Below are 14728 nucleotides of genomic sequence, written 5' to 3'. Positions count from 1 at the left end.
TGCTCAGGCTCCCTGCAGCAGCCCTGCCAGCAGCACCATGTCACACGTCATGTGTTTGTGGTTGGCTGTGTGGGGTGGGCAGGTGCTGCCCCGGGTCCCCAAGGGTCCCCCCACAGAGAGGTGTGGGGCCGGGCACACTGCATGCTGGTTCTTCACCCCTTGGGATGTGACTGCCTTTCACAAAGAGGCTTCTGTGTCCGGATGAAATGCCTTTCAGCAGCCTGGCTGACATGGCTGTTCTTCGTGGGGTCTGAAGAAATGGGCCTGGTGGGGATTTAAGGATGGTGGGCATGGTGTGATGCACACAGCTGGTGTCCCAGGAGCTCAGCTCCGATGGGCACTGAGTCTGTGATGGCAGTCTGTGCAGCCCTGGGCAGTATGAGCTAATAGGGAAACCAAGGCACCAAGCTGTTCGCTCACAAGGGCCTGGCTTACACAGCCCGGACTGCACCCCTTGCTTCTGCAGGACCCAGGGAAAGCCATTGTACCACATCCTCGGGGTCCCACAGCTCCCATGGCCCCGCAGTGCCCTTAGGAACCAGCTTTGGGCTCTCGATGTGCTTGCCTGGAGCTTTGCTGTTGGTTCTTTGGCCCCGGGTCCCTCCCCGCCGCCACGGAGCTGCTCTGTGCTTGGCTGCAGAAATGCGCTCAGCATCCCAGAAATGTGGCTTTCATCCGGGAGCCAATAGTCACACAGCCTCCGTCCAGAAACCGTCATTATCGGCCGCTTTCTTGTTCTTGGTTTCTTTGAACTACAGTTCCCAGGATGCCTGAAGATATGCAGACATCCGAAGACAGTGGTTTCCCATAAACTTTTGGGGTTTCATGCTTTGTAGGCAGGAATGTTTTTATTGCATTGCAAAGCCCTTCAAGTCCCTCAAACCTCCGCAGTGGTTCCGTGCCGTGGGGAGGAGCGGGGGCTGCCCAGGGCTTTTCTCCGGTGCCTTTTTCCCCTCGGTCCCTTCTCCAAGGGGAACCTTTGCATGTCTCCGGGAGGAACGAGCGAGGCGCAGTGCTGTGGGGGATGCAGCAGCAGCAGGGAGCCTGGCAGGTTGCGTTTCCAATAGTGACACGCTCACGAGAGCTACTAAAAAACTGGAGAGGGGAATTTTCCTTTCGCCTGGAGATGCTGTGACTGTGACTGAGTAGGGCTGGTGCTTGCTGCTCCTTGTTCTATCACTATCAGGCTGCATCACACCAGTGTCAGTGTGGATCTGTGCATAGACCAGGCTGTGTGTGAGCCCTGCGTAAGACCCCACGGCTCCACAGCCTCCTGCTGCCCAACCTGGGGCTGGGTTCCATGGAGTGGGGCTGCACTGGCCCAGGTAACTCCTTACCTTCTGTGTCTGTGGAGGTGATAAGGGGAGGGCAGACCCCAGGCCATGCTGTGCCTCTCACCTTGCCCCACAGCACCCTGCACCAGCACACCAGTGTGCGCAGCATTCCCACGTGCATGGCACGCCTCTGTGTGCAATACACTTCAGCAGTGTGCCATGTGCACCAACACACCCCCGTGCACGCGTGGCTGCTGGCACCTGCCCGCCCTCTGGGAGGTGCCCGATGGCGTCAGCCGGTGTGGTCCTCTGCAGGTTGATGCCCGTCCAAAAAGGAAAACCATGGAGGCTCTGCGGCCGGCTCGCGTTAACCACATCACTGCTCTCCTGCACTTGGAAAACCCGGCCGCTCGGGCAGCCCAGAATAACAAGTCTTTCCATTCCTGCACACAGCGTTGGACGCGGGGCCATCGAAAACAAGGGTTGGCTCCAGCGTCAGTGCCGCCGTCAGACTAAACAACAGCAGGTCCATGGGCCGTCCGTGCCCCACAGCGGGCGGTGGGCACAGTGGGGCCGTGCAGGGCTGACTGCAGCGTGGGGCTGAGAGCATGTGGAGCCCCACATCCCGCAGGGCTTTTCTGCTCCCCTGTGTGGGGGATGCGCTGGGGAGCGCTGCACCCCAGGGTCCCTTTGGCTGCTGCCACGGAGGTTCTGTGGGGAGGGAACACTGAGCCCTGGGGAACTCGTCCTGGTTCTGAGCAGATCCGTGGGAGGAAAGGGAATTATCAGCGTTTGCTTTGCAATTCGGTCTTTGTTTGCTCTCGGTATCACATTAGTTATGGTAAAAGCCTGAATTGCTGCTGGGGATGTTCTGAAGACCGAGTGCTGGAGCTGTGTGTGCCGGGCTCCTGCCCCCCAGCACTAAGGGATGCACACACATGGCTCTGTGTGGCACCCAGACACTCGAGGCTCATGCAGCCACTATGGGACAGGACAGGCCCTGTCCTGCTGCCCTGCACAGCCCAGCATTGCTTCCCATAGGGTGAAATAGCAGAAACATGAAAAACAAGCCAAATGGCAAGGATTGGACCCAAGGAAGGCAGTTTCTACCTGTATTATCTTCTCTGCAGTTGACTGGAGCCTGGTTTTGATGTGGTTGATTTTGAGGGTGAAGTACATCGTTGCACACCCCTGAGATGGTGCTGCCAGCTGTCTGTTACATGGCAGGATCAGATCTATGCTCCGGTTTCTTTTAGCTGCTTCACAGCACCAAGAGGGATCTCGATGGGACTGGCCTGTGCCTGGAGGCCCCAGCCTGAGCCCACAGTGCTGCTTGGAGCTGCTCTTTTGGGGCCTGTAAGGCAGACCCAGGCAGTCCAAGGCCAGCTGAAGACAGCCCACCCACCCCATCAAGTTGTGTTTGGGGCTGTCTGTACTCACCATCCCCAGCATGCCCAGCCCCACTGCTCTGCGGGCAGACAGCTGCTGCTCCGAGGGCAGAGCTGCTGTCGCCGGGGAATACAAATGAACCAAATCACTGCTTTGGCAAAGGATTCGTAGGGGAACGACATGCAAATTTACCTTCCATTCCGAGTGTGGATGGACATTAAAATACAGTGTTTGAAAGCCAAAACAAAGGGACGTTTTAATTTAGGACTCACAAGGCGGTCCCTTCTGCTTGGATTTGCATCAAATCCTTTGCAGCAAAAGCTGTAAGTTCAACAAAACTCGGAGAAAACAAGAAAAAGTTCTGAAAATGCCACCCAGTTCCAAGGACTGACACTTCTTATGCACAGCAACCAGCTTGGTGCTGGGTCCCATAGAGGCCAGCAGGGATGGGCACTGTGAAAGGCAAAGGATGGGTGTTGGGTTTCTTGGCTTTATCATGGCTCCAGCACAGTCAGCCTGGGGGACAGCTGGGTCAGGGGATGCACCCAAAGGACCATAACACTGGGAGGGGAGTGAGCAGGCAATGGGGGGCTGCACTGCAGGATGTGTCAATTCACTTCCCAGCCTTCACCACTGACATCTCACATCTCAAACCCACGCTCGGAAGCAGCTGCTCTGCTCATCTGACCACGCACGGAAGGTATCTCCGTCCTTCTCCCCACGCTTCCCTTCTCCTCTCACCCTTTGGGCCACCTGCCCACCTGGTGTTGTGGGTCAAAAATAGGCAGCATCCCCCGGGTCACTGCTTGTCACGCATCCCAATAATGCTCGCTATAATTAGCTGCCAGTATCAAAGCTGTGCTGCTGCAGGAACTTTTTGCTGCCCCATAATCATCCTTTAAACAGGATCTCACCATGGAGCCTTGTCCATCCGCGGTCTGGCTGCTCCTTCCCACGTGCCTGGGGGTGAGCAGTCTATGGGTGGCCCCAAGGCTGCAGTGCCATGGGGCCTCACACTAATCACGTTAATCATGTTAATCATGGCTGAGTCAGCACCACCAGGGGAGCATGGAGGGACCGGGATGGGGGATGTGGGGCTGGAAGGAGCCGTGGAACAGTGAGTGTCTGTCCCTGAGGCTCTGAGCATCCCACCCAGCTGCCCACCCATAGCGTGTGAGTGCAGCACTGGGGGCTCAGGACGTCCTGTGGGCATTTGTCACCTGTGAGGCCGCCACCATTGGGGGCCGCTGACCGAAGCCATTCCCTGAGCCACCAGCACAGCCCAGCAACGTGAGGGGCTCCTGGGTCACCTGCCCCAAACTGTGCGGGGGGTTTGGTGAGAGCTGGGGCCGCTCTCAGTGCCTCTGCCCCTTCTGCTGCTGATGGAAGAGGGTGGCAAAGCAGGGCCTGTAAGGAACAGGGCCTCTGGGGGCACGAGGCTCAGGGCACGTCGTGGCATTGGAGCGTGTGTGGTTAGTGTGTGGTTATCCTGGGCCCCCTCCCCGTGCCCAGTCCCTGTGCCCAGCCGCGCAGGCTCCCTGTTATGTAAAGAGCCGACAGGCGCGACCAGGAGATTCTTCAGTGTTGGAATCTGAGTCACATGGGGCTGTTTTATTTCCCCCTCTGCTAATCTCGTTTCTATAGAAACAAGATTGGGAGGAAAAGGAAAAAAAAAAAAAAAAAGAAAAGAAAAAAGAAAAGAAAAAAAAAAGAAAGAAAAAGAAAAAAAAATAGCAAAGAAAGAAAAGAAAAGAAAAGAAAAAGANAAAAAAAAAAAAAAAAAAAAAAGAAAGAAAGAAAAGAAAAAAGAAAAGAAAAAAAAAAGAAAGAAAAAGGGAAAAAAATAGCAAAGAAAGAAAAGAAAAGAAAAAAAAAGAGCAGAGCGGAGCGGGGAGCAGCAGGAACCCGAGGTGATGGGTGAGGGAGGCGGAGGTGGCAGCTGGGAGCGGGGCAGCGGGGCTGCGCTCCCGGCCAGGATGGGAGCGTGTGTGCGGCACTGTGCGGAGCGGGGATGGGGATGGAGCTGAGGATGGGGCTGGGGCTGGGGCTGGGGCTGGGGCTGGGGATGGGGCTGGGGATGGGCACGCTGCCGGGGAGCTGTGCGCGGGTGAGCGCTGCTGGCTGCTGGCAGAGCGCGAGGGGAAGGCGGAGGAGCGGTGCAGGTGAGTGCGCATCCTGCGGGCATCGCATCCTCCCGGGGCGGCTCCGCGCGTGGCCCGTCGGTTTTATCCGTGGCTGCTGCTTTGGGGACGCGCTCGATCGTGCCCGAGGAGCGCGGGGCTGCGGGCGGGATGGGGGCTGCCGGGGCCGTGCTCGTGTTTGACGCTCGCTGGGGGCTGCGCGCGTGCAGCCGTGGGGCCGTGCGTGCTGCCTCGGAAAACTTGTCCCTGCTCGGGAGGTGCTTCTTGCTCTCTCCTTTTTTATTCTGAACGCACCCGTGCCAATAGAGCTCTTCCAGGAGCCCGGCTGCTCTTCTGAGGGGCGCGGGAGCTGTGCCGGCTCCTGCCCTCTGTCCCTTCCCCAGCACGGGGGATGAGCCCTAAGCTGGTTGTGCGGGGACCGTTCCAGGGGGAGGCACAGCAAAAAGCGCTGCTCGTCGGGTGCTGCAATGTGCCTACAGCCACCTCGTGCCCGTCCTGGTGCCTGGCTCAGCCTTGCCTGCTCGGGGGGATGCTGGCTGCCTTGCAGGAGTGGGGTCGATTTGCCTCCACGTCCAAACACGTGCTGTGTCTTGGGCCAGCGAGCGCAACAGGTGGGAGCTGCTCCTGCCCTGGCTAAGATGTCTCCTTCACTGCTGCCTCAAGCCCTCATGCAGGGGGCTGGTGAGGGGCTGGGGGCAGGGGGTGCTGCTGGTGCCAGCTGATATGGCTCTCCTAGTGGGTGCAGGTGCCCTGGGTGCCTTGTCACCTTTCTGTGATGTCCCTGCAGGCTGAGGACAGAGCAGGCACAGGAGCTGCTGCCAAGAGGTGCTGTCGGTGCATGGCCTTCACGTGCACCAAGCTGTGATTTCATGGGGAGGGGGGTAGCTGCATTTCCCCTCCGCCCCTCCACCCTCCCCCCCACATCCCCATTGCCTTCACTGCCAGCCTGCTCCACTGCAGTGTTGTAAGGGAAGGGATGAGCCGTAGCTCGGTGGTGTTGCTGCAGGAATCTCCAGGGCTGATAATTGTTTCTGGGAAAAAGATGCTGTGTTCGGACTTAAACGCTGACATGGGACTCTGAACATGTGTAATCTGGCTGACAGATGGCAAGTCAGAGAGGTGTGATTTATGATACAGCACAGTAGCTGAACAACCTCTTCTGGTTGTCAGGAGACGGCTCTCCCCATCGCTGCAGTTGATGTTTCAATTGATGGCTCTCCCTGAATGTCCCTCGCTGGTGGCTGGTTTGGCAAGAGCTGGGGCCAGGATGGTACCAGTGCTGCTGGGAGGAGACACACACACACCTTGCTGGCTGGTGCAGCCTGTAAGGAGATGGGGCTGACAGCCAAAGGCAAGCTGGCCTCACTGTGTGGCCTCTGTGCCTCAGTTTCCCTGTCATTACCCTAATATGGATCAAAGGACAAGGGGCATCTGTGTTTGGAAAGCACCTGGGGAGTGGATGTGTGTGACAGCAGCATCCCTGCTGTGCCGGTGTCACCTCAGAGCTGGGCACAGACCCAGCAGTATCCCAGAACTGGAGCTCAGGGGGCTGAGGGTGCACCCAGCATGGAGCCTGGGGTGAGGGGAGGGGGCAGAAAGGCTTGGACATGGTGTGCACGCAGCCGGGGCAGAGCAGGTATGATTCATTCTTTCTTCTGCAGCACCGTTTATGTAAAGCAGTGCTGTATAAATAGCTAGATGATACTGTAATGTGCTCCTGGATTTCTAAATAGAAAAGGAAATTGAAGTCTCTGCTGGAGCTGTTGGGTCTGGTGGCCTCAGCACATGTGGTCACCTGTCCCCTCCCGCCCTCCACGGACACCATTCCCCCAGTGCCAGCAGCATCCCTGCACGCCCACATCCTGCTTCCTGCAGTGTCCCTGCTCTCCCGCTCCCCAGCTGCCCCGTGCCTCTGCTTGGAGCCCTCTGGCACCTCTCCCTGCTCTCCTTATACCCATCCGCACCCCTCGGCCGCACTGTCGGTCTGGGAGAGGATGCAGGCTGAAGTACCGGCTGTGCAGAGCCAGTGGGAGTGTGTTCCAGGCAGGTCCCACAGCTCCCAGACCCCTCAAGAGCAGTGATGGGCACCGAGCATCACTCCTCCCAGCTGTGACAGTGAGGCTGCATCCGCAGCAGCTCCACTCCCAGTGCTCCCGTGGGTCCTTCTCACCCCGTGCCTTCCCTGCATTGCTCCGAGGGGGAACGCTGGGGTTTGCATTTCTGCTGGGGTTTCTTTAAAGGCAAATCTCATCCTTTACATCAAAGTAGTGTTTCTTCCCAAGAATGTGAGGAATGACCCTGGAAGGGCTGACCGGCTCTTTCCCGGCGCTGATGGTGGAGACGAGCGCCTGCTCCAGAAAGCTGTCTCCACCCCGTCCCGAGCAACAGCAATTCATAAGCTGAAAAATAAATCAATAACCAGAGTTAATGAATTGAAGATGTCTGTGTTTAAAATGTATCAGGAAAAGAACTGTTAGCTGCTCGTGGTTTATTTAATTAGCGTAAGGAAAGAGCGAGAGCTCTCGTTTCTGAGAAGTCCCTTCTCTTTATGTGACTGTGCTTTAAGAGGTATTTGGTGAGCGAGGCTGCTCAGGACCCCAGAGAACAGCAGCGATGGTTCTGGCAGCGTGCAGTGGTGCTGGTGCTGGGCAGGGGCTCAGCTTTGTGCCGCTGCTGCAGCCCTATGGGGCTGACCCTGGAGCTGCAGCGCTGCTCGGCCTCTGCTGCTGTGCTGTGGTGCTGCTCTGCTGCCCCTGGGAGCCCCCCACCCCTTGCATCCCCAGCACAGGTAGCTTCAGTGACATTAACGCCTTTCCTCTCCCCTTCCCCAGGTCGGAAAGCAGCCTCTCTAGGTTTGCCCACCGCTTGTCGGTGAAGCAGAAGCAGGAGAAGAGAAGGAAAGCTGAGTATGGCTCGGCCGAGCTGTCTGCCTTCCGGCCCAGGTCTCTGAGCATTGAATGGTAAGAGCTGCAGGACGGGGCTGGGGGCAAGCAGCCTCCCAGCCCTCTCCTGCCCCCTGTCCCCACTCTATCTGTGCATTGCCCCACGGGATAACACCCTTCAAACCATCACCCCGCTGCAGGAGTGACGGGCAGCCCCAGATGGGCTCCTGCTGCGTGGGGTAAAGGAGAGCATTGAGATGGGCAGCTGTGTGTGAGCCCGCTGTGTTGGGTCCCAGCCCCATGGAGTGTGGGGCTGCCCCTTCCCCATGCTCAGCCCAGCTCCACCCCGGCTTGGGGAGCTCTCATTCAGCAGCCTTGGAAGCAGCTGACAGCTGGCCCTCCCTGCGCTGGAGGTGACCTGCAAAGGATATTTCAGAGAACTGGAAATTGCATCGCTCTCTGCTTCCTTAGATGGAGAAAGGAGGGTAAGGCTTAAAAATAAAAAACTAAAAAAAAAAATAGAAGTGAAAAGAAGAAAGAGAAAAAGAAAAGCTCAGAAATGTGAAGAATGTCAAGTTTGGTTTTCGCTTTCCCTGCTTTCTTTGGAGAACTTTCTGGCATTTGCTGCATGTTCTCACACTTTGCTGTGAGGCGGTGGGTCCTTCTCCGGGCTGCTCCATCCGTGAGGTTATTGGGCACCGAAGCTGTGCAGGTGCCAAGGAGGCCAGGCAAGGAATGTCAGCTCTGTGGGCTCAGATCATTTTCCTCTCCATTGCACAACCTTCTTCTTTGCTGAACTGATGTCATCAGAACGCTGTACCTCAGTTACTCTCGATCTTCCAAACACGGGAATTGGTAACATAGCAAACAGGAAAACAAGCCAAAAGTGCTCATTAAAACCCACCAGCTTTTCATTCTTCTCTCTACTCATGCAGAGAGAAGTCGGTGTGTCTCTTTTCCCTCTGACACCCCATCAGCCCCCTGGGCTACAAGAAGGGAGCCCATCTCTCTGCAGTGTTTGCACAGCACCTTGCACAGCTGTGGCACCACGGCAGCAGGAAATGGTGCTGCTCTGTGGGGCTGTAGGGCAGCTCTGGTTGGGGACAGGTTGGCTTTGAGCTCTGCTTGCTCTGTCGTGGTGCTGCACTGAGCGAGCGTGGTCTGATCCCCAGCTCAGCTGTGACCGAGCAGAGCCCCGTTAGTTCTGCTTCTTACTGGGAGTGGATGGAGAGGTGGCAGGGAAAAAGTGAAGTCTTGAGAAAACACTTCTTCCATTCATATGTTGTTTACCCAAATAAATACTTCATTATTTGGACTATTTTTTTTTTTTTAGGGAATTTTTTTTAAGGGCACCACCACAAAGTTCCCACTGTTGGGGCCCTGAGAGCATGCTGGGTGCTGCAGGATGAGCTGGGGGGGCTCGGAGTGCTCATGGCCAGAGCCATGGGGTGGTTCTGCTGCTCCATGATGTCCATGTAGCTCTGAACCCTCCATCAGGGGAAGGCTTAGAGAAAAAAGCATTTGCAGCTCAGCACCTCCTGCTGTTTGGGTTCTGAATCAGAACCTTGATGGCCCCCACAGGGACATTCCGGTGTCTGCAGAGCCCCCCTGGGATATGTGAGCATCCCTCTGCCCCTTTGGGGTGAGCCGAGGTGAGTGGGAGCCCCCCCTCCCTGGGTGTCACCTCAGGAGTGATCCTCTGTCCCATTACATGAGCCTGAAGCAGACAGGAGGGCTCCACCCCTCCACTCCTGTTGGCTCTGTGCAGGGTCTGGGATGCTCTGTGCCTTATGTTGCTCCTGTGCCCAGCAGCAGCGTACCCTCCTGGCATCAGGCTGTGCCCTCCTTTTCCTACCCACCTCTCATTCCAGTTTTCCTTGCTCTCTGCTCTCTCATTTTCCCCTGCTTTCCTCCTGTTTCAGTGTTAGGGTTATGGTTATGGTTATGGTTATGGTTATGGTTATGGTTATGGTTATGGTTATGGTTATGGTTAGGGTTAGGGTTAGGGCTTGGGGCATCTCTGCACTCCCTGGTTCCATGTGGGCTTCCCACATTTTCAGCCCGTCCATGTCAGTGTTCAGGGCAGGGCATTCCCATGACAGCAGAAGAAAAGCGCAGTGCATTCCTCCTGTCCCCATCCCCTATCCCTGCTCCTTGGCTGCCCACCATGAGCAGTGCTGGCAGGAGCCCTGCTGGCCAGGAGCACAGGGGTTGAACATTTCCTAATGCAATAATGTTCCCCTTTTAGCTTTAAACAGGATGGAGACTCTCCCCTCTCTCCCATGCACAGAGATCTGCTGCTGCCTCTGCTTCCATCCTGCAGCCCATGGGCACGCAGCACTTGGTTTGCAAGGTTCTCTGTTTGATGATGGGAGTTAGCAGTGACTTTTTGGGAGCCAGGGAGCAGCAGCTCCATGAAGGGCTCTGTGCTCCTTTGGGTTGCGTGGCCATACCTGAGCAGTCCTACCCCTTACATGCCCAATAGGAGATCTGCTTCTCCCGAGCCCTGTGCCTTTTGGTCTGGTTAAGGAACAACAAGAGGGAGAATCAGGCTCTGATGCACTCGGTGAAAGCACTGCTGGGGTCTGTAGGGCTGTGGGAATGCTCAGAGCTCAGGGATGCTCATGGCAGGCAGGGAGACATGTGTCCCACTGGTGCCATGGGGCACGTGGCCGTGCCAGGGTTACGTGCACCCATCGTGGCTCCTGACTCCCAGCTCGGTGCTGCTCCTGGCCGGGCAGCACAGCACTGGGATGAAGGAGCAGCGCTTTGTCTCTGCTGGGAGAGCTTTGAGCCATCGCTCAGGAACAATGGCCAAGCTATGGGGTCATTTGTTCTGGTATTTCAGCAGCTCCTCATGATTTATGGGATGTTTTGTTCTGCTGCTTGTCTTAGCTTCCCCCTCTCCACCCTCCCCGTCTCTCTCCCTTCTCCATTTCAGCTCCTCCTCCCCCCGTTCCCAATTCCCCTAATAGCTGTGGAGCCTCTCTGCCTTATGAAGTAATGGTATCTGGGACTTATTGAATTAGCTGTGTGGAACCGGACTTCAGCACTGCGCTCTGCTCATGGCAGCATGGCCCTGCACTGTGGCACCGGTGTGTGGTTCTGGGTGCTTCCTTCTGCTGGTAGTTGGCACATCTGAGCCTGATCAGTTTATTTCTCAGTGCAGCATATCTGTTACCCTCAGTGTACGTTGACTTGGGGCCGTTTGCCATCTCATCCCCCATGGCCCGGCTCTGTATAGCAGGTTGGATGCCTTAGGTCTCCACCTGGAATGTAGAAGATGCTCTCAGTTGTGCAGAACCCCCAGGGCTCCTTCTCTATGGATGCAGCCATGCCTGGAAGGTGCCCGCTGCTGAGTTTGTATGGCAGCATCCAGACCCCATGGCTGTGCTGGAGGAAGGTGCAGAGATACCACAGTCCTTGGTGTGAAGGGAAACCTTGTGGATATCTGGGTTTTACTGTGAGCCAAGCCCTTCTCGTGGGCTTTGCCGGATCCTCTGCACTAGGTGCTGGCTCATGTCTGTGTACTGCATTTGGAGGAGGGGTCTCAGCTTTCCCAGCCCTCAGCCTGCACAAAAGATAGATCTCAATTCAGTTCTGCAGAGGGAATACCAATAGAAGTCCTGGCTTCCCAACAATGGGGCTCTGGAGCTGTGGGCTCTGAGCATGACTTCCCCATCACTCAGTGGGACAGGTGGAGGGGACCAGGCTGGTGTCTGGGGCAGACAGGGTCCCGCATCACTGCTGATCTGCTGGGGACACTGAGGTGTGGGAGCAGCACTCCTCACCTCACCACCACCTCCCCAGCCCCATCTCCCAGCTGCTTTAGGGCAGTGAGTGCCTGTAGTCCTCCCTCATCCCACAAACAGCAGCAGTCCGTGTTGCGTGGTTTTCTCTGCTCTTTGATAGTTTCCTCCTGGCTGAGACACTACTGCTCACCAGGGTTCCAGGAATCTCCTGTTTGTCTTCCTGGAGAGCGTGTCCAGGTGCCAGCTCGGTGCTGGACCTCCTGGCTTGGCTGCTGTGAGATGGCTGAGCAGTGCCCGGCTGTGCTGGGATCTCCCTCACCTCTGCCCCATGCTCTCCCCTGGCTGCATGCTCACTCTCCTGCATTGCTTTGCTTCTCATGCACTCCCTTTACCCAGCTTTTTTCCACCACTCTGTGGAGCCAAGGGAGCCCCTCAACCCACTGATGTGTGCCTGGGGGTCAGGAGGAAGCAGTTTCATCCCCATCTGCTGCTCACTTCCAAGTTCCCATTTCTTCCTTTTTGGCATCTCCGTTCTCCCCAGCACAGAGGTGCCTCCCCCTCCTCGTGCCTTGGCTGCACCATTAATGTGGGTTCCCCTCCTGCAAAGAGCACCGAGGTTGGGGTTTGTGCACTGGGTCTCACATAGCAGAATCCTGTGATGGCTGAGCAGCAGGTGCTATAAAAAGCAAGGCTTATTTTTCTCCTGAGTGGTGTTCTCACTCTTCAGTGTCTTTGTGGGGAGGAGGAGGCAGTTATTCTGGTCAGAGGCAGTGACAGGAGGTGGGTGGATGGCTCTTTCCAGGTCAGAGGAGATCTGGGCAGGTATAGCCTGCAGTTATTTCCTGGCTGGGTTTTGGATGTCTGAGCACTGAGGGATGGCTCCTGTGGATCCTGGGAGGCGAGGAAGATGCCTCTGGGTGCTGCTAAGCCTCTGTGGCACTCAGCCGACGCTTCTTCTCCCCCCAGGGTCATGCAGCTGCGTCTGGGCCGTGTGAGTGAGCTTCAGCCATGTGTCTGTGCTTGGAGCCCCACGTTCTGAGCAGGAGGAGGCAGAAGCTGCCAGGAGCTCCTGCCCTCCGCTCCTAGCCTTGTTCTGCCCCAGTTGCACTGTCCCAGAGCCTCATGGCAAGCAGAAAAGCAACTCTGCTTGTGCGGCGGAGCTCCACTGTTGTGAACCTCACATGAACTCAGTGAAGGTCCATCTGAGGCCGATCTTCGGCCGTTTCCCGTACACACAACGCAGACGGATGCTCCCGAGGCCGCTGCGCTCACCTGGCGCTGCTGCTGTACCGGGGAGGGGGGATGTGCCGCCCCAGCAGCGGCTCCTCACCGGGAGGAGGAACACACACAACCGGGCGGAGCCACCCCCCCCTCAACCACACCCGGCCTCGGGATCCGCTCCTGCGGTGTCTGAGCCGCAGCAGCGCCGTCCTCGTGTGCCCCGCAGCGCAGTGAAGGGGCGCGGGGGGCACGTTGTGCGCCGCACTGATTGCGGCCGGAGCCAGCAGACGCTGTTGTTGAGGCTATACGATGCTTTCCAATGGAAGTTTGTTTGCTTATACCTTTGCCAGACCTTAACTGTTGGGGCTGAATTTTTCCATGCTCACTTTGCCTCGGGCTGAACTTTCTCTCTCCCTTTTCGTTTTTTTTTTTGGTTTTTTTTTTTTTGTTTTTGTTTTTTCTTTCAAGTTTGAGCAGAAGGTTGGGGAAAAACGGTAGCTTTGCCAATGCTGTTTCTTTTTTCCGTCTCTTTGTTTAAGGACTTCTGGTGCCTCCATGCTTTGGAAAAGAGACTTGAAATTTGGCAGGGCTGGGACATTCCTGATGGAAATCAACCCAGATTTGGTCAAATTGTCAGCCTCTGGGAAGCATGGCCGTGCATGCCAGGATTGCTCCTCAGAGTCCCCAGTGGAGGCAGGGAGGCTCCTGGTCACGGCACCGAGCACTGAGCCACCTCCAGCCCATGAGGGTCTGAGTCAGGAGCTGTGACTGTGTGCACCCCAGCAGGGTCGTTGGGGAGCTGCAGAGCACTCCACAAATGATGGCATTGTCTTGGTCCCCATGGCTGTGGGCTGAGGCTCTGGCTGCTGGCAGGAACTGCCCTTTGGGTCTCCTTGTGAAGCCTGGAAAGGCACATTGAGTCCCCTGGGGTGCTGTGCCCGGGGCTCCAGCAGCTGAGAGCTGAGGTGGTGTGTGATGGGAGGAGAACAGCTCCATGTGCTCCGCCATCCTGAGAATCCTTGGAGAAGGGCATTTGCCCCTGTGTCTCCAGTAGGTTTGCTTTGCGGTGCTGGCCACATCCAGTGTAACACATGGGCAGGTGAGTGCGTCCCTTCACCTGGAGGTGTGACCTGGGGGTTGCTGTGGCTTTTTGGCATTCTTCTTTCGTATTAGAGTGGAAGGCAGAGCTTTGCTGAGGGCTTCAGAAATTCATCCATACGCTCTATTGTCCTTGTGCTCCTCACCCAGTGATGGGAAGGATGGAGGCTATGGGAGAGCCTCGAGCCTTGCTGCAGGGCACATGGGAGCACTGGGAACGCTTGTGCTGTAATAGAGAGACTCCTGGCTGGGCCAGCTTGGCTTCAGAGCCCAGTGTGTGCAGGGCAGAGAGGTGTCCTGCAGGCCAGGGATGTCCCCAAGGAATGGATGGTGGCCGCTCTTGGTCACGGTGCCAGGTCTGCTGTGCAGGTCAAGACCAGCGTGCCCGGTGGTGCCGGCTGTGTCTTGCTGGTTGCCTTCCAGCAAGAAAGGGGTTTTCTGACTCCAATAACATTTACCAGCTGGGCAGCAGTTCTGGAGCCGGGTGTGTGCGCTTGTCTGTTCTTCCATTGTGCCTTGGCCGTTGTCTCCTCCTCCCTGCCGAGATCAATGTCTGTGGCCTGCCTTTTTATAACCCCTTTGGGTGCAGCTCTGGAAGTCTTCAGCCAGTGCTGGTTTTCATCGTGCAGCCTTGGCATGAGCAAGCAGCTCAGTCCCCATCTCACTGCATGACTTGGGTAGGGTGAGGGACTGGAGGTGGCCTTCCACTGGTGGGGAAACCACAGGGAGGGACAGGGAGGTCGCATGGGGGGCAGTTGTGGAGTGCAGGTTGGGCAGGATGGGCTGGGCGTGGGATCCAGCCCCAGGCGTGGGGCAGAGCGCAGCCCCACATCCTCCTCGGGCCAATTTTCTGCAATTTCATGGCTTGGGAGAAGGGGTGGCTTCCAGTGGGAGCCGGCGCTCATCCGCGTATTCGTCCTGGTGGCACCAGGTGGCGCAGGAGGTTAAAGGATTTGATGTGCATCCCCCAG

General features: G+C 56.8%; 1 protein-coding gene across 11 annotated transcripts in view; it reads left to right on the top strand.

Annotated features, from left to right (window-relative positions):
• Window positions 1–14728, top strand: part of LOC107320959 (ankyrin repeat and fibronectin type-III domain-containing protein 1-like) — a 104788-nt gene that overhangs the window by 74285 nt on the left and 15775 nt on the right. For 5 of the 11 annotated variants that reach the window (XM_032447638.1, XM_015877371.2, XM_015877370.2 and 2 more), the window contains one exon: window positions 7636–7764. The exons of 2 other annotated variants lie outside the window; for them this stretch is intronic. In XM_032447638.1, coding sequence (XP_032303529.1) covers window positions 7636–7764 — 129 coding nt within the window. Of the gene's footprint in view, window positions 1–4471; window positions 4581–4735; window positions 4826–7635; window positions 7765–14728 lie in introns of those variants that run through there. 4 more of the 11 variants (XM_032447639.1, XM_015877377.2, XM_015877376.2 and 1 more) reach the window with 4 other exon arrangements.

The sequence above is a fragment of the Coturnix japonica genome, chromosome 14, assembly GCF_001577835.2.
Source record: "Coturnix japonica isolate 7356 chromosome 14, Coturnix japonica 2.1, whole genome shotgun sequence".
Classification (NCBI taxonomy): Eukaryota; Metazoa; Chordata; class Aves; order Galliformes; family Phasianidae; genus Coturnix; species Coturnix japonica.
This window is presented reverse-complemented; position numbering and strand designations above follow the sequence as displayed.